Source organism: Mesoplodon densirostris, chromosome 2 (assembly GCF_025265405.1).
Source record: "Mesoplodon densirostris isolate mMesDen1 chromosome 2, mMesDen1 primary haplotype, whole genome shotgun sequence".
NCBI lineage: Eukaryota > Metazoa > Chordata > Mammalia > Artiodactyla > Ziphiidae > Mesoplodon > Mesoplodon densirostris.
Genome location: NC_082662.1, coordinates 230,917 through 249,433, shown reverse-complemented (window position 1 = coordinate 249,433; position 18,517 = coordinate 230,917). Strand labels below are relative to the sequence as shown.

At 67.1% G+C, this 18,517-nt stretch overlaps 1 protein-coding gene across 3 annotated transcripts in view; it reads right to left on the bottom strand.

The window, feature by feature from the left end:
- Positions 1-1,472: 1,472 nt before the first annotated feature.
- The window catches only part of AGRN (agrin), a 32,708-nt gene continuing 15,663 nt past the window's right edge, over positions 1,473-18,517 (bottom strand). Inside the window, exons 4-37 of one of the 3 annotated variants that reach the window (XM_060088758.1) lie at positions 16,135-16,350; positions 15,714-15,938; positions 15,401-15,625; positions 15,006-15,212; positions 13,715-13,933; positions 13,446-13,640; positions 13,154-13,354; positions 12,923-13,071; positions 12,732-12,837; positions 11,896-12,012; positions 11,649-11,813; positions 11,350-11,493; positions 11,119-11,243; positions 10,938-11,043; positions 10,531-10,845; positions 10,306-10,443; positions 9,728-9,855; positions 9,449-9,563; positions 9,250-9,369; positions 8,785-9,132; positions 8,367-8,559; positions 8,039-8,254; positions 7,318-7,547; positions 7,091-7,225; positions 6,896-6,992; positions 6,626-6,790; positions 6,400-6,511; positions 5,814-5,930; positions 5,475-5,667; positions 5,304-5,391; positions 3,838-4,062; positions 3,252-3,355; positions 2,714-2,900; positions 1,473-1,864 (exon numbers count right to left, since the gene is read on the bottom strand). In XM_060088758.1, the coding sequence (XP_059944741.1) occupies positions 2,743-2,900; positions 3,252-3,355; positions 3,838-4,062; positions 5,304-5,391; positions 5,475-5,667; positions 5,814-5,930; positions 6,400-6,511; positions 6,626-6,790; positions 6,896-6,992; positions 7,091-7,225; positions 7,318-7,547; positions 8,039-8,254; positions 8,367-8,559; positions 8,785-9,132; positions 9,250-9,369; positions 9,449-9,563; positions 9,728-9,855; positions 10,306-10,443; positions 10,531-10,845; positions 10,938-11,043; positions 11,119-11,243; positions 11,350-11,493; positions 11,649-11,813; positions 11,896-12,012; positions 12,732-12,837; positions 12,923-13,071; positions 13,154-13,354; positions 13,446-13,640; positions 13,715-13,933; positions 15,006-15,212; positions 15,401-15,625; positions 15,714-15,938; positions 16,135-16,350 (5,597 nt within the window). In that variant the 3' untranslated portion in view covers positions 1,473-1,864; positions 2,714-2,742. Of the gene's footprint in view, positions 2,901-3,251; positions 3,356-3,837; positions 4,063-5,303; positions 5,392-5,474; positions 5,668-5,813; positions 5,931-6,399; positions 6,512-6,625; positions 6,791-6,895; positions 6,993-7,090; positions 7,226-7,317; positions 7,548-8,038; positions 8,255-8,366; positions 8,560-8,784; positions 9,133-9,249; positions 9,370-9,448; positions 9,564-9,727; positions 9,856-10,305; positions 10,444-10,530; positions 10,846-10,937; positions 11,044-11,118; positions 11,244-11,349; positions 11,494-11,648; positions 11,814-11,895; positions 12,013-12,731; positions 12,838-12,922; positions 13,072-13,153; positions 13,355-13,445; positions 13,641-13,714; positions 13,934-15,005; positions 15,213-15,400; positions 15,626-15,713; positions 15,939-16,134; positions 16,351-18,517 lie in introns of all 3 variants that reach the window. The other 2 variants (XM_060088757.1, XM_060088759.1) reach the window with 2 other exon arrangements.

Sequence of the window (18,517 nt, the reverse complement as noted above, 5' to 3'; positions counted from 1 at the left end):
GGGCGAAGGCGCCAGGCGGCCCTGGTCCGAGCGGCGCGGAAAGTGATTAATTATGTGTCCTGTTCGTCTGGGTGCTTTCCTCCCAAGAACCTTTCCAGCTCCGCCTCCGTCCTGGGGGCGGAGGGGCTGCACTCCCCGCACCCTGGGGGGAGGGGCTCGGAGCTAGAGAAGCGGGTGGAACGGGTCCCACCCGTCCCGCGGCCCGGAGGGGGACCCCAGAGGGGCGGAGCTGGGAGCCCACGTGATAACCAGCTCTTCCCTCTTAGCCGTCCTAGCTTGGGCTGCCGGCTCCCCTTCTCCCCACCTCTGCCACCCGCCTAGTCGCCACACTTCCTAAGTGATGCTGACACCCCCTTGACCTCAGGGCCTTTGCTCCTGCTACAACTGCCCCCACCAGGCCGGCTTGTCCCTGGGGCCCGCTGGCCAATCGCCTGGGGGTTCCACCCTTCCCCGCCTGGGCTCCTAACCTTGGGATCCCGTTAGGGCTGTCAGGGCCTGCCCAGCGCCCCCCACCTTTTCAGGAGTGGTACACCACCAGCTTGGAACCTTCTGCTGCTTGCAAGCCCTGATCCCAAATCACCACCACCGGTGCTGAGAGCAGGTGAGGGTGCTCCTTGCCCTCCTTGGCTTTTCCTCTTCCTCACGGTCCTGACAACCGGGAGGGTCCTGCACCCTCAGCACTGGTTGCCCTGAGAGCCCCTCCTTCTGGAAGCATCAGCTCCCAGAGCGCCCTCTCCTGGTCCTCCCACCATGGGGGTCTCTTCTCCCCTCGCTCAGCCGAGCCCACCTACTCCCTCCTGTGCCAGGCCACAGCCCAGCTTCCCCTCTGCCTGGTAGCCCACGGCCTCCTGGACTCCACTCAGGCGGCCTCAGCCCCTCAACCCAGCCACTCCAGACGCAGTAGGCGGCCTGCCCAGGTGCCCCTGCGCCTCAGTCAGTGCCTCCTCTCCCGTGTCCAGCCCACACCGGCCCACCAGGGCTCCCTCCCCCCAGGCCTCACCTCCGCCCCATCCTGGCTCCCCCGAGGCCCTCCTTGCCCTTAGTACCGCCAGCCCGCTCTCCTCGCAGCCCCTCTTCCCATCCTGTGCTCACAGACACCCAGACGTAGGCTGATACACGTGCAGACGCGTACACACACACACACGTGGCGGGGGCTGCGGCCCGCCTGCAAGGCCCGCCATCCCTAAGGAGGCGACCTGGGGTGCAGGCCTCACAGGCCCACCCAGCCAGCCCCTCGCACCACAGTGTGCGCACTCACCGCTCAGGGTCTCCTCGCCAAAAGCAGCCCCCACCCCAGCACAGGACCCCCTCCTCCATCCAGAGCCACCTAAGGGAGCTTGAAGCCTGCATCCACCACAAAGCTCAGCGAGGCGCTCCCGGGCAGGAGCCGGCCGGGCGGGCGGGCAGCGCAGGGCCAGGTGGGGCCGAGAGCAGTGGTGTTGGTGTGGACAGACGCAAGCGCCTCTTGCAAGTGTTCAGACTTTATTTCACGGTGATTGACACAAACACAGATGGGAGTTAGTAACAGGACTTCTGAGGCTCCTGCAGCCTCTGAGCCTGACAGCCCAGCCGGGCTGGGGGAGGGGCTGGGGGAGGGGCTGCCACCCCCACCAGGACAGGTGAGGGCGGCTGGGGGGACGGGACCAGATGAGACCTAACACTGCAGTTTAAGGCGTCTCTGGCTTTGCAGCCGTCTCCACCACCCCGCACCTGCCCCTTGGTGTTGCTTAGACACCCAGCCCGCTCCCGGTCACTCCTGGATAAGGACAGCCACTCCTCACACCAGAACTGGACAGGTTTGCTGTGCGGTGTCCTCAGCTGCCCTCGGGCCAGGATAGGAAAGACAACAGCCCCGCCACCCCAGCTGTCAAATAAAATCAGTACATAAAGACTCTGCAGTTGGTGGCCAGGCCTGGACGTGCATCCTCAAGAGGGGATGCTGGCCCCCCCAGGCAAGCAGGCAGTGACGTCCACCACGTCACAAGTGGCCCCACGCCCTCTCAGGGCTCCTCGTGGGGCCTTGGGGGGAGGGGGGGGACACAGCCATGCCCAGGGTGGCTGGGTGGATGGGAAGGGCCAGCTGCGGGCCAGGGTGCCCTGAACAGGCCTGTGCCCGGCCTCTGCTCTCCAGTGCCCTGGGACAGGTGGACTCAGCTGGAGGGAGGGGCGCAGCATGGGCTCAACAGTGACATCGTTTCACAGGACTGGCTCGAGAGGCCTGGGCTCGGCGGGCTCTGGTGAGGCTGGTCCTGCCCAGCACAGGCAGGGAGGAGGGGCGGCTCAGACGGGAACCCAGAGAGGCCCTGGGGGGCTTGCACAGAGGAAGGGCCCCGTACACCCTACAGTGCCTACCTTCTCTGGGGACACAGGCCTCACCAGATGGACCATGGGCCGTGTGTGTATGCAGGGCCTGCCGACAGGCTGGGGAACACGGGGGCCAGCACAAGAGGATACTCGGGGCAGGCGCAGCCTGAGAGGCCAGGACACGGTGTCCCAAGGCAGAGGGGCACGTCCCAAGGCTGCTGAGTGAGCCAAGCCCTCCATGTGCAGCATTCCTCCCCCAACCCCTTGGAGCCCCTTGGCACCAAGTCTGTCTCTGCAGCGCGCCTGCCTGGATGGGAAGGAGGCCGGGCCAGCAGTCCCTCTGGCTGACACATAGGCAAGAAAATCATATCAAAAAAGCAACAAGTTTACAAAAATAGAAAATAATTACAGCGGGGTGGGTCGTGGCTGCACTGTGGCTCACGGGGCAGGACAGGGCCGAAGGTCCGGCTTGGTGACGGCATCCTCCAGCAGGTGCAGCGGGCGCCGACCCACCACCACGTCCCGCAGGCAGCCCACGAAGCCCGTGCCGTAGGCCTTGGGCAGGGCCTGGCCCACAGGCAGCTTCTCTAGGCCACCTGCAGGAACACAGAGGAAAGGTCACTGGGCTCAGTGACAGGCAGGCCAGACACTGGCGGGCAGAGGGGCCCACTGCATCTGAATGATCAGGTGAGTTACCTGCAGCCTGCCAGTGCCTGGGGGTCACCAGGGGACCAGCAGACGCGCTCCAGCCTCCTGGCCCCACACCACCCAGGGCATGGCAGGGGCTAAGACAGGAGGGGAGAGGGCCCCACCCCAGCTGGCCCATCTGCTGTCCTGGATAGCGCTGACAGGGGTGCCACTCTTCGTTGCCAGCTCCAGGGGATGGGACCTGTCCCTCAGAGACCCTTCGCTGTCCCTCCCCTGGCTTCCCCCCACCACTCACTCACCCAGCCACAGGGCTCCATCTGTGTCCAGTTGCGTGGCACCCAGTGGGGAGGAACCAGTCACAGGGGCCTCATTGCCCACCTGAAGGGAGCCTTCCCTCTGTTCCCTGGGGGCGTGGTGGATGGGGTGAGGCCATCAGGTGGCTCCAGGTCCTGACCCCTCCATCCCTTTCGCCCCAACACCACACCCTGGGGACCATCACCAAGTGTCACCCCTGGGGGCCAGGATGGAGTGGCACTGACCCCAGGAGAGTGCCAGGTGGCCAAGGGCAGGGGGACCTCCTGGGGGTCAAGCTTTGTTGGAGGGAATGGCCAAGGCTCAGACCAGAGGGACATGTCCCCAGCCGGCGTCTGGGTAGAGCAGGGAAACCCCTTTCAGATCAGGGGTTCCCTGGCCATCACTGCTGCTCCTGGACCCCCTCATCCCTCCTCCCGCACTGGCAGTGACCTCAGGTCGGGCCACCAGCCCTCCTCACCCTCCTCCTCTACCAAACTCCTACCCTAGCCACGAGTGGCCAGGCACGCCCTGGCCGGGCAAGTCCAGGCAGCGCCCGCTGCTATTCTTGGTGGCCCCAGGATCCCTGCTGACCTGTGTGCCCTGACCCGCAACCAGCGGTTGGTGCTGACTGGTACGGTGGAGCGCAGCACCATGGGCTGGGAGCCCAGGTCGTAAGCCAGTTGCAGGCGCCCGTCCACGATGGCCAGTGCGATGTAGTCGGCCCGCTCTGTGGCTTTGCCACTCCACAGCACCAGCCCCTGCGTGGCCTCGGTGCGCAGGCTCAGCTCAAAGTGGTTGCTCTGTAGCGCCTTCTCGCTGGTGGGCAGAGGGCTGGTCAGGACCTCTTGGGAGGGTGGTGGGGACGGGGTAGGGGTGGTAGGAAGGTGAGGGGTGCGACTATAGAGGCCATAAGGGCTAGTGATGCCACCGGGGCAGCTGGATGGGCAGGTGGTGGACACCACCAGTGGGACAGATGGGCCGAGAGATGGATGGTGGGAGGTGGGGCCAGACAGGCAATCAGAGGAGTGAGGTGGACAGACACAGGGACAGCTCGGCAGAGAGATGCTCAGAGAGATGGGAAGGCAACAGGCAGACAGCAGGGGCCAGGGGCCGCTGCTCACCTGGGAAGGGCCCTGGAATCCGGAGTTTCAGGGCTTAGATGCAGGAAGAGAGGGAGGCAGGTGAGCAGGGGCACAGACAGGCTGCAGTGCAGGGTGGGGCGGGACCCAGCAGCAGCCCCTCCCCACACCCCGTCTCCACCAGTGGAAGGCGGGAGGAGCAAGCATCCACGGAAGACACACAGGACCCTGGGACGTCGGCTCCACCCACCAAGAGCCCTGGCCATGACACACGTGCAACGCACACGGGCAGACACAGAGCTGGTGGGCACGGCCCAGGCCAGGGGCAGACGGAACAGCTGGGGCATGGGCGACACGGAACGAAGACCGAGGGCCCCTGGTCGGGAGAGGCCCCTGGATGGCCCCCCCACACGTGGGTGTGCACACACACGGGAGCACATGGACTCATGTGCACACCGAGACGCACGTGCTCGTGTATGCACACAGACACGTGGGCATGAATGTGCACGTCTACAAGTGTGCACAAGTGCGCACGCCGTGCCGGTGCCCCGTGGCGAGGGGAGCAGCTGCCAGGGGGTGGAGGGGTGGCCTGGCATCCAACACACATCTGGGAAAGGGGTGACTCCCCACTTCCGAGCTGGGAAGCAGCCCCGGGCAGCACAAACAGCTCCCCCAAAGCCCCACCCTCCTCCACTGGGGATGCCCTCGCCCTTGGGATGTGCTGCCTGGTGGGTGGGGGGCAGAGGGTGGAGACAGTGAGGGTGGAGGCGGAGCTACTTACGCTGGGATCTCATTGGTCAGTTCGCTTGGAATCAAAGAGACAGAGACAGTGAGAAGGAAGGAGGGCGGACGAGGGGCGGAGGTGGGCACAGAGCCGGGGGCAGGAGTGGGGGGTCCCACGTCTAGCCCTGTGCGGCTGCGCAGACAGGACCAGAGGGCGGAGGGCGGAGGGGCGCCTGGCTCCGGAGGGCACACTACCTCTCCGTCACGGCGTTGAGGTACTCGATGTAGGTCCGTCCGTCAAAGGCCAGTGTGTCTAGGTCCCCGGCCGACTTCTCAATCAGGCCTGTGACACAGCGGGGTGAGTGCGGCCTCGGGCGGGCTCCCCCCCGCCCCGTCCAGCCTTGGCTCTGTGCCGGAAGCGCTCACCCTTCTCGCAGTGCAGCCCCGAGAAGCCCCCAGGACACAGGCACTCGTAGGAGGCCTCCCGAGGGAGACAGGAGGCCCCGTTGAGGCAAGGGTGACCCTCGGCCTGGGTACAAGGGTGGTCTGCAAAGGACGAGACACCCACCGCCCGCACCACGTGCTCCCGGGTCAGCAGCTGGCGGCCGTTCAGGGAGACCTGGGGTCGGGGAGCAAGAGCCTCTGTCCAGCTGCGCGGACGGCCCCCGTCCCAGGAGGACACGAGCCCCCTCTGGGATGGACCCTTCCTCGACACCGTACCAGGGCACCCCCCCCCCGCCAGGGCCCCAGCCCCGCCCCACGCACCAGCTGGATGGCACCATCCAAGCCAGAGGACACGGCGGCTGCCCGGGCCAGCTTGCTGAAGTCAGGGGCCCCCCCCACGTAGAGCGGCTCCTTCAGGTTGAGGACGGTGTGGGGCACCTGGGGGGACGGGCGGCGGGGTGAGGGGCTGTGGAGCCCACCCACCGGGCAGGAACAGGCCGAGCCCCAGGCCAGGGCCCGCCCGCCGGTGATGACCCACCGCACGCCCTCCAGCCTGATGGAAGCAGAGCTCAGCACAGACGCGCCACACGGGCTGAGTAGGGGAGGAGCTACGCTAGGGGCGGAGGCGGCAGAAGAGGGGGGAGGCAGGAGGAGAGGAGGCGGTACCTTGCGGGATTTCTGGCATCCGGAGAGCGAAGAGCGGAGAGCGGAGAGCGAAGAGCGAGCAGGGTGGGGTTGCAGAGCGAGGGCCGGGGAGCAGTGGGAGCAGAGAGGAGACAGACAGAGGCCCAGGGCGGAGGAGAGAAAAGAGTCCAGTGAGCTCGGGCTACGGGGCGGGGCCGCGCGCCCCCCCGGGAAGGGGAGGGCGGCGGCGAGCGGGGGCGCAGCCCAGGAGACACTCGCTCACCGGGGACTCCCCCAGCACACGGGGCCCATCGTCGACCCGCATGGCTCCTTTGCGTCCGTTTCGCTCCAGGGAGACCCTGGTCCAGGCGCCCAGGGCCACTGGCTCCTTGCTCCTGGAGAAGGGGGGGCGCCGTGAGCGCACTGGGGCCCTGCTGGCCTGCCCGGCAGGGGCCTGAGGGACACTGCGCAGGCGCCCAGGCCGGCCCCCTGCACCCCGTGCGGCCCACCTGATGACCGCTGCCCCCTTGCCCAAGTCGTAGCGGAACTCCAGGACACGGTCGTGCAGTGCCAGCGACACGAAGTCGCCCTTGCCGTCCGTCTTCTGCCCGTTGTAGAGGAGGAGGCCGCTGGCGCCCCGGGCCAGGAACACCACCTCCAGCGCCATCTTCTCCCTGGGGTCACAGGAGGGCAGGCGGGGGTGTCTCGATGCCCCCTCACCCCATGGCTGCATGGGGTTTGGGGCTGCTTCCCCTCATCCACCCCTCTGCCCAACTGACCCCAGGTCCCGCTCAAAGGTGTGCAGGCCTTTCAGCTCCAGGTAGGAGAAGCTGTTGAAGTCGGCCAGGAAAGGCTGGCTATCCTCCCGCTCTGAGACTGCGAGGACAAGAGAGGATCACACAGCGTGCCAGGCCCTGACCCCAGAGCCCCAGAGCCCCCACCACCCTCCCTGCCCTGAGCGCCGCTGTCCCCACCTGTCTGGCAGAGGCTGCCCTCCCGGCCCCGGGGGCACTCGCACTTGGCCTCGCCCTGGGGCAGCACGCGGCAGGGGGCTGCCCCATGGCAGGGGTTCGGCTGACAAGGGTCCTTCTCGTCAGCACAGGTCGGGCCTGGAGGGAGGCAGGTTGGGATCCCGGGAGGCCTGAGTCCCAAGCACAGACACACAAGTCCCCCCAGCACCCGGCCCAGGGCCCGCCCTCACCAAAGCGGCCGGGGAGGCACCGACAGCGGAACATGCCAGCCTCCAGGGCCTGGCACGGGGCCCCGCCGAGGCAGGGGTTAGGCACACAGGGGTGGTCCCCGCACTCGCCCACTCCAGAGCTTCGTGTCGCAGAGCCCTGCCAGTCACTCAGCTCCAGCCGCTGGTTGTTGATGTCCAGCAAGCGGATACAGCCCCTAAGCCCGACGCCGACAGAGGTCCGCTCGAGCACCCTGCCACCAAGATGAGAGGGTCAGGGGTCAGGGGTCAGAGGCCAGAGCTGTCTGTCCTCTCTCACAACCAACTGTGTCACTGGCGTCCCTCAGTCAGCCAGGGTCGTGAGTCAGGGCTGCTACCCGTCCCCAACCCCTCTTTTGGTCCTCACAAGATGGACAGTCCCATCCTCACAAGATGGACAGTCAACCCACAGAATCAGGAGGCGGGTTGGGTTGAGAGTCAAGGGTCGGGACTGAAGGTCAGGGCCAGCCCAGCCCCTCCTTAGTGATTACATGGCAGCTTGGTCCTCAGGATCAGGACAGAATCAGGATCGCAGTCAAGGGCTGGGGTTGAGGCCAGGGTCACAGCCGTGGTCCACACCCATCCTTCCAACCCTTTTGTTATCCACAGGGAGCTTGGACCTCCTGGATGCCACCCCAAGAGTCAGGGATCAGGGCCAAGGTCGGGGGTCTGCGGTCGGGGCCACGCCCCCCTCCTCCATGCTCACACGGAAGCCTGGTCCTCCGGGACGCCACCCACAAAAAGGTCCATGTCCAGGTTGAGGCCGTCAGTGCCACTGGGGCTCTGGCCCAGGACAGGGGTCTCACCGTCCACCGAGAGAGTGCCCTGGCGCCAGTGCCGAGACAGCTCCAGGTGATGCCACCGGCCGGGCTGCACGGGCACTGAGCTGGTCAGCACCGCGGGCCCCGAACCTGTGTCGAACCTGGGGGGCGGGAACAGGCGCTCGGGACAGCCAAACGGAGCCAGGACCACAGGCTGACCCTGCCCCCCAACCCCCACCCTCATCCCTGACCCCCCAACCGCCCGCCACCCACCTGAGCTGCACGCGGCCCCCCAGCAGCGCCAGTGCCAGGAAGTCCTTGCCCCGGGCATTGCCGTTGTAGAGCAGCAGACCCTGGGGCTCCAGCGCCCGGAATTCAAGCGCCAGGCGCAGGGTGTGGTAGGCACGGAGGGTGGGGAAGGCCAGGAAGGAGTGGCCCCCGAAGGCCGGCACGGAGGGGCGCGGTGCTGCAGGAGACGGAGGGGCAGTGGAGGGCACAGAGGACCCGGCTGCCCGGGCTCTGACTGCCGGTCCGAAACCCCCAGCGCTTTCCCCGGCGCTGGGCCAGGGAGTCCAACCGGCCCCCCACCCCAGCCTGGCCCCCCTGCCCGGCCCCCCACTCCCGGCGGCCCGGCCCTCCCCAACCTGGCCCCCTCTGCCTCCCTGCCCCTCCCCCGCGTGGATGACCTTACCCTTCTCGCAGACAGCGCCCCCCCTGCCCGCTGTGCAGTGGCAGGTGAAGTCTCCACCTGAGCCCTGGTCCTGGCAGGTCCCCCCGTGGAGGCAGGGCTGGGAGTCACAGGGCCTTGGGATCTGCTGGATACCTGGGGGCGGGGGCCGGTGTGCAGGCATACGGCTAGGGGCAGGGGTGGGGGGCTGGCGTGCGGTGAGGGGCACTGTGGTCCTGCTGCCGGGCCGGCTTGTGTGACTGGGATAGAGGGCCCGAGGGGTCACAGCTGAAGGTGGCAGGCGGGCCACAGTGGTGGCTCTGGCCGTGGCTGCAGCAGGGGTGGCTCCCGTGAAGAACGCAGGAAACCAGTCTGGGGGTAGGGGAAGCTGTCAGGATCCGCGAGGAGCAGGGATCCCAAGCACAGTGCGCGGCGTGGGGGACGGAGGGTGGGGACAAGCCGTGGCTGGCGGCCGGACCAGGCTCTCACCGAAGTCCATGAACCGCACGTGTTCCTGCAGAGGCCGCCTCACGCCCAGGGACCGGCGCCTGGATGCCTGGATCTGCCGGACCAGGGCCTGGCACACATCGGGTGCCCTGAAGGCTGTGGCTGGGGAGGAGGGACCCTGAGCGTGGTGGAGACCAGGGCGGCCCCCCCACTTCCCGGGGGGACTGGGGTGGGGGCTCACTGGGGTCGAAGTGCACATCCACGATGGCTCGGACGGAGTTGCCGGGCCCCAAGTCCCGCAGGTGGACGCTTCGAAAGTCCTTCTTGACATCCGAGTTCCGGAAGAGCTCATCCAGCTGCGGGTGGAGAGTGAGTTGGGCTCCAGGGAGCTGCCCGGGCTGGACCGTTGGGCCCTCCCCCACCCCGCCCCGCCCCCGCCCAGCGCTTCTCTGGGTCTGTCCTGGGAAGGAGGCCAGTGGCTGGGTAGGGGCTGCCACCCTGGCCACGGCCCCACGCTCACCGCACTCTCGATGCTCCTGGCCGTCTCCCCAAACAGCTCGGACTTGGGGTCGGCCATCTCCGGCGTGTAGAACAGCTCCTGCCCCTCGACCCCCTCGAGCTCCAGCACACCCTGGAACACCTTGGTGGCTGCGGGGGAGGGAGCAGTGAGGTCCTGCCTGGCACCTGCCTGGCCTCTGGGCCAGCCATGGGCACAGGCCCCAGCAGCAAGCCACGCGGGGTGCAGGGCAGGTGGCGGTTAGTCAGATGGTCATGAGGTTAGTGGGGACCCCGGGGCAGGGCTGGCATCGGTTACCAGACAGACTCCTTGGAGCAGTGCCCCAGGCCGGCTTTGCAACAGGAAAAACAAGTTAGCCACGGGGTCCTGGGCACCCACGCGTGCGCGGGGGCCGAGAACACACGTTCTGTGTGCATGTACTGAATCCCCAAGACCGCTTGCACATGTGTGCTAAAAGCAGAAGATCACAAACCCTGGGTGCCCACCTGCTGGACAGGCCTGTGGCCGGGAGGAAAGACAGCATCTCTGGCTGTGTCCAGGCCACTCCTCACGCTCCCCCCGGCCCCCGGCCGCCCACTCACCGGGACAGTTGGAGCCCTCTGCGTCCAGTGAGGCTGTCTTGCCATCTGAGCAGCAGCCCATAGGCGAGTTGTAGCAGGAAGCCCTCTCCATGGGTGGCCCGGGGGTCCCAGCGCTCTCTCTCTCAGGGGGCTCGAGTCCTGGGGAGGTGCCGTCTGAGCCCAGCCCCAGGCGCAGCCCTCCTGGGCCCTGCCCTCCTGCCCCCACGTCCCGGAGCCTGTGCTCACCTCCCGAGCCAGCCGCACTGGCCTCCAAGTCACCACTCAGCTCCTCGTCGCCGCTCCCATCGGCGCTGCCAGATTCGCCAAAGGCAGATGTGGCGAGGCTGGCTGCCAGGGAGGGGGCGGTGGGAGGCATGGTCCGCACGGGCCTTGCAGCGGTCCTGGGGATGCTGGCGGTGGTCCAAGGTTGCGATGCGGGTCGAGGGGTACTGCTGGGAGCCGGGGAGAGGGCGCTGGGTGGAGGCGGCAGTGCCTTGCTCAGGTCAAGCCCTGAGGTGGCCACAGAGGCAGATGTCGGACGGGGGCCGGCAGTGATGTCTTCTGTAAGGAGAGGAGGTTCCAGGTGGCGGGGCTGGTGGTCAGAGCAGGGTCAGGCCTTCCTGGTCAGTCTGGGGCAGTGGGTAAGGCCTTACCCTGGCAAGGGCCGAGGCTCTGGATAGAGATGTCCAAGCCCTGGCGGCAGGCGATGGTCCTCAGCTGGCACTCGTTGCCATAGGTGACTCCATCTGACCCACAGACCTGAGGCACAGGGCACGGATGCTGGGAGGAGGCCCCTCCGCACCCCTGCTACCCTCCACACTACCCGTCCCTCACCTTGGTAGCATTGGCCCCTGGACAGGCCGGTGTCGGGCACACGCAGTGGGCAGAGCCAGCCTCCTCCACGCAGGACGCCCCGAACTCGCAAGGCATCTCCGCACAGGTCTTGGGTGCCGAAGAGTCTGGGGCACAGACACGGGAGAGCCCACTGGCTCAGGAAACCCCGTCCCTATGACGGCCTCACCCCCAGCACAGGGGGCCAGGGGCAGTGCCAGGTCTGGCCCTCACCTGTCTCACAGCCAGCAGGGCCCAGGGCACGGCCGTCTGGACACTGCCCGCACCTGGGTCCGGCCACCCCGGGCTTACAGGAGCACAGCCCGGTCATCTGTTCACAGTCGTCCCGCACGGCCCCCTGGGGGTCACAGCTGCAGGCTGGGAGGCAGGGGAGGAGGCTGAGACCTGTGCCTGGCTTCCCCACGGGCTCCAGAGCCTGGCCCAGCCCCTGCCAGGGGGGATGAGGAAAACAGGGACAGGGTGGACAGGCAGCAGTGCTCAGCTGGGGACCGATCATGGGCCCTGTCACTCACGGGTACAGCCACTCCGGCCATCGGTGACAATACCACGGAAGTTCCAGAAGCCGGGCTCACAGCGGTCACACTTGAGGCCCCCCACGCCCGGGCGGCAGGAGCACTGGCCTGTGGCCGGGTCACAGGTGCCACTGTAGGAGCCGTGTGGGTTGCACTGGCACAAGCCTGCAAGGCCAGGGCAAGACAGGGTCACTGCAGCTGCGTGGCTCTGCCTGGCTGCGGGTCAGGGCCAGGCTCGGGTACTCACTGGGGCAGCCGGCCAGGCCCACGCCCCGGGCAGCAGTGATGTTGTCCAGGCAGCAGCCGTAGGGGGTCTGAGCGCAGTGCAGGGGAACCGCAGGCAGCAGCGGGGCCAAGGTGGGGGCTGCAGGGAGGGGCAGGGGTTGAGATGCCAGGCAGGGCCAGACGCTCAACCTGGGCACAGCCACTCTGCCTCAACCACCCCCGCTGTCACCACTCAGCCCTCCTGATGCCGGCTCCCACCAGGGCCTGGGGGGTCTTCAGCTCGGGTCACAGGTGGGAACCCCATACCACACATGAGAACAATAATGTGTCTGCACGCCAAGTACCAGCAACATGTGAAACGCCCACAGATCGTGGACGTGAAGCCCCGTGCGCACGCATACAACCAGAGCCGCACGCTCAGATTAATGGCCCTCTGCAAGGTGGCAGGCACACGTGTACATCCCATTCCCCGGCGCACAGACACACACAGGAGCACTTGTGCGTGCACAAAGATACAAGGATTGCCGGTCACCATCAGTCTCCTCCCAGAAGGAAAAGTGCCCGGAGGGTGGGCCTCGCTGGTTCACTGATGCCCCCCTGCACACAGTAGGTGCTTAGTGCACACTTGCTGACCGGCAGCCACACGTGTCCACGCACCACAGCTGCACAAATACGGATATACACTAACAGCACACACTGCAAACACGACACACGTGTTCACACACGCCCACCATGGCATACACGCAACAACTTCGAACAAGACATGGACACCCACAAGCCTCACACCCGTGGGCACACGTACCTTTGAACAGGCACGTGTGCCCACACACAGCCGGACACGCCCGCACGCCCACTCACCACTGCAGGCTCCCTGGGCCACGACGTACAGCTCTGGCCGCGATTCACACCTGGCCTTCTTCAGCTCACACTCGGTGCGGTAGGTGACCCCGTCCGAGCCGCACACCTGGAGGAACGGTGTCAGGGCAGGTGTGGGCGGCCACGGCCCCTGCCTCACTGCCCAGTGGGAGTCAGGGGAGGGGGGGCCTCACCGGGCTCCTCAGGACACTCTGGCAGCTGAAGTCGCAGACGCACGGCCCGTCCTCCGAGTCCTCGTCCCAGATGCCGCCCCGCTGCCGGCACAGCTCCTGCCCGCACTCACCGGGCTCTCCAGAGCCCGAGCCTCCCGAGCCGCACTCGGCTGCGGGGAGGAGGCCAGGTCATCTCGGGGTCCTGGCTGAGGCTGGCGCCCAGCAGCCCACACCAGCTGCCCCCGAGCCTACCCTGCTCACACGGCCCCGCCCGGGCCTCCTCTATCTGCATCTGCTGCTGGCAGGCCGCCTCGCGGAGCTCGCAGGAACTGCGGTAGGTCACGCCGTCGCTGCCACACACGGGGCCGGGCGGAGGGCGCTCACACCGGGGACATACGCACCGCCCCGCTGAGCACACGGCCCCGAAGGCGCACACTGTGTCTCCGCAGGTCTCTGCAGAAGGCGGGGCCGGGCGGGGGTCAGCCGATACTGGGTGGAGGAGGCACGGGACCACAGCCCGCCGGGTGCCCCCAGCCCCACTCACGGCAGGGTCCAGCCGAGGCCACGTGCAGGCTGATCTGGCGTGTGCAGGCGTGCACGTGCAATTCACACTCGCTGGCATACGTGCGCCCGTCAGAGCCGCACACGGGCTGGGCCGAGGCCACGCACTCGGAGGGGCACACGCAGCGCCCGGTCTCAGCCTCGCACAGGGCTCCAAAGCGGCACTGCCCACAGCGGTCTGGGGAGAAGGCTCCATCACCACGGTGACGAGGACGGCCACCCCCCAGCTAGACCCACTCATCCACCACTGACCACAGGGTCCTCGGCGAGCCACCCGGATCTCCCGCCCAAGGGCGCAGGCCGTAGCCTCCAGCTCGCACGTGCTGCCGTACGTGACGCCATCGCTGCCACACACGGGATCGTAGATGCCTGAACACGCTCGCGGACACGCACACTCGGCTTCCCCATTCTTCACAGCACACACCGCCCCAAATGGACACTGCACCCCGCGGCATGGGGACAGGGGCTGGTCTGGGGAGAATGTGGGTACTCAGCAGGGTCCCCACCTGCTCTCCCAGGCAACGCGCAAAGCCCCCAGCCCCACGCAGCAGACCCTTTCCCAGGGTGGGGATGGTGTAGGAAGAGTGGACCAGGAGAAGGGCGGGATGCGTAGGACACAGCAGAGAAAGGGACAGACGCAGGACACACATGGACAGGGACACAGACTCAGACGGCCCCAGGTCCCTGCATGAGTGTGGGGCGGGGCTGCCCTCTAGACACAGGAGCTTCTGGACTGATCTCAGGGGCTGGTGGGAGGGCCAGGTTTACCAGCCCACCCAGGCCACTGACCCTTGACCACCAGCAGCCCTGGGACACCCATGCGTGGGTGTGGGGGGGTGCTCTCTCTGTGGGGGGAGGAGTCTGCAACCCAGAGCCACACCCAGGGCCACACGGGGGAGGAGGTGTCTGTCCACTTGCTCTGAGGACCACAAGGCCAGGCAGCAGCGAGCCACCCCCCCCCTGCCGCGCGGGGGGCAGACCTCGGGCTGTGGGCTCCTGGCGGCAGGCGCGGTACCTCATCCTGCCAGCAGGTCAGGCTGGAAGACACAAGAGGTGGAGCCAAGAGGGAAGGGAGAGCAGAGGAGAGGAAACAGACACAGAGAGACCGGAAAGACGGACAGACCGGCCGACGGGGACGGAGTTAGAGGTGGGCAGAGCCCCAGTCCACGCAGGACACGCCGTCTCTGCCCATTCCTGGTCCCTCGAAGCCCGACTGAGACGCTGCCTCTAAGGGGGCTGTGTGTCCCAAGAGTGTGGGACCCGGAGGACTTGAGGGCTGTCGGGCAGGTCCCAGGGAGCCTGCCCACGGACCCCTGCCTCTGCCCCCATCCCCCCGGCGCTGCAGCACCTTCCTGACGGATCCCAGCACCCCAGAGCCCGCTGACGGACAACAGCCCTGCCCAGGCTCCCCAGAGTGACCAGCTGTCGCCCACAACCCCAGGAAGGAGAAGCATGACTCAGGATGGAGATGGCATGTGATGACAGGCAGCAGGGACTGCCGGACCAGCCTGCTCGCAGCATGGAGCCCGCCCACGGTGCTCACCACACGGGCCCTGGTGTTTGGCGGGGATGCTGCGCTGCTGCTGACACTCGGCCTGCTGGCGCCAGCAGTCGTTGTCATATGTGTGCCCGTCGTGGGCGCACACGGGTCTGTAGGCCCCATCACAGATGACACGGTCGCAGGAACAGCGGGGGCGGCCTCGGCGGGACAGACACACGGCACTGAACTTGCACGCCTCTGGGCACTGGTCTGGGGGGGCACGGGGGTCAGAAGAGCCAGAGTACCACGCCAGCCCCCACGCTGGGATGTGCAGGGGATCCACGGGCCCATGAGGTGATGAGTGGGGACCCATGAGGCATGCAGGGGAGGGTGGGGACAGGCAGGGCCCTGGGTCATGCAGAGTGCCAGGGCGGGGCCCTCCCCCAGGAGCCGCCCACCTCGAGGCTGGCACTGGCCAGAGCGCACTTTCTGGAGGAGGAGGCCTCGGGTGGCCCCGGTTCGGCCCATGACGCAGTCGTTACCGTAGGTAACCCCATCATCCCCACACACGGGCTCCTGCCTCGGGGGGCAGCTCTCTGGCCGCAGGAGCATCTCAGGGCGCCGCGTGCGTGGGTCCACACGGCAGATGAGGCTCAGGTCGTTGAGGGCGCCCTGGCAGGGGTCTGGGGGCAGGAAGGCGGAGGTTAGGGCACTGCCGCTGTGCGCACACACTGACTGAGGTCATGCTACACGCGCAGGGGTAGCGCTCACCGCAAGGGCCATCGAACTTCTTGAACACGTTTTCCTGGTGGGCGCAGGCTTGGCGCAAGAGCTGGCACTCGCTGGGGTAGTCAGTGCCGTCGCTGCCACACACGGGGCCCTCGGGGGCCCCCAGGCACGTGGCAGGGCACAGGCACGTGGCTGTCAGTCCATCTGCGGAGCGCGCACAGGTGCTGCCAAAGCTGCAGGTTACATTTGAGCAGGGGTCCCTGGTCCCTGTGGGCGGAGCAGGGTGGGGTCACACTGGCCGGCGCCCGGCCCTCCGCGCACGCCCTCACCGCAGGCCCCGCCCTCCTCAGGCCCGCTCCAGCACCACCCCCCCGCCGCGCCCCCACCAACTGCAGGCCCCACCCCCCTCACCACAGTCTCCGCCCCCCGCATCCCTCTCACCAAGGCCCCGCCCCGCACTCACCGCAGGGTCCCCGGCGCAGCAGGCGGATGCGCCTCTGCTGGCTGCACTGCGCCCGCTGCAGCTCACACTCGTTGCTGTAGGTGGAGGCATCCGAGCCGCACACGGGCGCCACCACGCTGGGGCAGGCGCTCTTCTTGCACACGCAGGAGGCTCGGCCCGGCTCCTCCGCGCTGGGCTCGCAGAAGGCGCCGAAGCCACACAGCATTCCTCGGCACGCTGCAGGTGGGGCGGAAGACGCGGCGGGGTGGGTAGGGGCCCGGCCCCTGCCGCCTCCAGGCCCACGGTCATCATGCACACAGTCCAACGTCCGCACACCTGCCAGGATCTTGCACGGACGGTCACACATGCACATGCGTTCGTGCTGGAGCTCACAGGAACCCCGGGAGCGCCCACCACAGCCAGGGCCTCATGCCCTCCCCCTCTCAACAACGCCCCCCCCCCCCCCGCGCAGAGCCTTCTCTGCCCCCGCCCCCCTCAGCCCCACAACTGCGGAAGGGGCATTGCATCTGCTCCTGACCCACTCCCCACACAGAGGACAGACAGACAGCCCCCAGACCGACTCTATCACAGGGAATCAGCATCCCCACCTCAGAATCAAAGCCCCTCTTCCGACTGTGACCTACCCCTCAGAACCCCGGCTCCCTCCCTGGGAGCTGCTCCAGTGTCCCCACCCACACCTGGCCCCTGCCACCTCCCCAAGGACCAGCTCCTCTGCCTTTCATGGACCGGCCTGAGGTCATACAGCTGCAGGACAGGGGGTGGGGTTATCTGAGGTCGGGTCACATGCTCCACCCTCGGCCCAGAGCCCAGTGCCCTGCGGCCCCCACCCCTCTCTTCTCACTGCTTCCCCTTCCTGCTTCTCTGGAGGCCTCCCCTCTCCTCAGGCCTGTCCCCACTTGGGCTCTTGTCTGCCCACTCCCCCACCTTCCACGTCCCCACAGCCAGCCTCCCCCAGGTCCGTGCTCTGCTGTGGCTCGTGGCCTGCCCTCCCTCCTAGGCCTCCCAGCTGCAATCTCTCGCTAGGGCCCCGCGGGCACCCACACACCTCATCCTTCCTCACCTATCCTCCTGGGCCCCCACCTCAGGAAATGTCACCGCCCCCACCCCCTCCCCAGGCCCTGCCACGCCACCTCACACTCAGCATGACCTCCTCAGGGACCCTAGCACACCGGGCCCTGCAGACCCGACTGTTTTCTTCTTTAAACATTTTAGTTCTCAACTTTGCAGTGTCGCCAGAGCACACCCGCTCAGAGTTGCAGAGCCGTCAGGACAGGCCCTCCTGGGCACAGTGTCAGGGCAGCGGGCAGGCTGACTCCTCAGGACTCCCACCCAGGGTGACACCCCCACAGGCGGGGCAGGCCCATTACGGGCTGCGGCTGTCTGGATCCAATAAATGTTTAATTGGGTCCACTTATCATTAATAAGTTATGGGGGTCGGGGGGCGCCCCCCATCACCTCCCAGCAGGCTCAGGCAGTGGGGCAGGAGGAAGCAGCCTCAACTCCGAGGGGCGTGGAGCAGCACAGGGAGCTGGCGCTGTCACCATAGCAACAGCCCAGCCCAGGCTCCCGCGAGTCTGTCTGGGAATCCCCGCCCCCACCCCCCATGGGCTGAGTGAACTGGGGCTGGAGGCAAGGGAGGGGCCAGCATGGATACCCCAGCCTGAACTCCCTGCGACCCCCCTCTCCTCCCCCCACCTCATCTGGGCACCCACGCAGATGCTTCATCAGATCCTGGAGCCAGGCTGCCCCACCTGCATTCACCCGCCAAGTGATCGCCTCGCCCTACCTCAGCATCTCCTCCAGTGAATGGGGACAATAGAACCCACCCTCCAGGGTTGTTGTGAGGCCAAAAGGGGCCAATACCTGCAAAGGCTTGGAGAGGCCCAGCACTCCACTCCGTGCCGGGTGGGGGGTCAGCCGCTGCGATGACTAGAGCAGTGAGAGCTGCCGGCATCTGGGCCACCCCTCCGTCCTGGCTCAACACTTCGTCTACTCGTAGGCCCGCTCCTCACTTTCCGTCTCCCGCGGTCTCCTTCTCTCTCCCGTTAGCACTTCCTCTCACTTTCAGCCCTCACTTGCCCAAGGCCCTGGGGACCCCCGGCCAAACCCAGGGGCACTTGCCCCGTCTGGCTGGCTGCTCTATCTGGCTTCAATTGGACCTGCCGAGCAAGGTCTCTCCCAGGGTCATGACCCCATGGCCGAGGACTTGGTCACCGCACAGCCTCTCGGGCTCCCTGCCTAGCTGCTCTCTGTCTGTGCCCTGGGGCTCAAGCCTCTCTCTCCCTCTGGTCACCCTGGTCCAGCCGGACACCACCCAAGGTCCTCACCCCTGGGCCAAGGACACCTACTCCTGTATGACCCGTAGGTTCCTCATCCCCCAAGA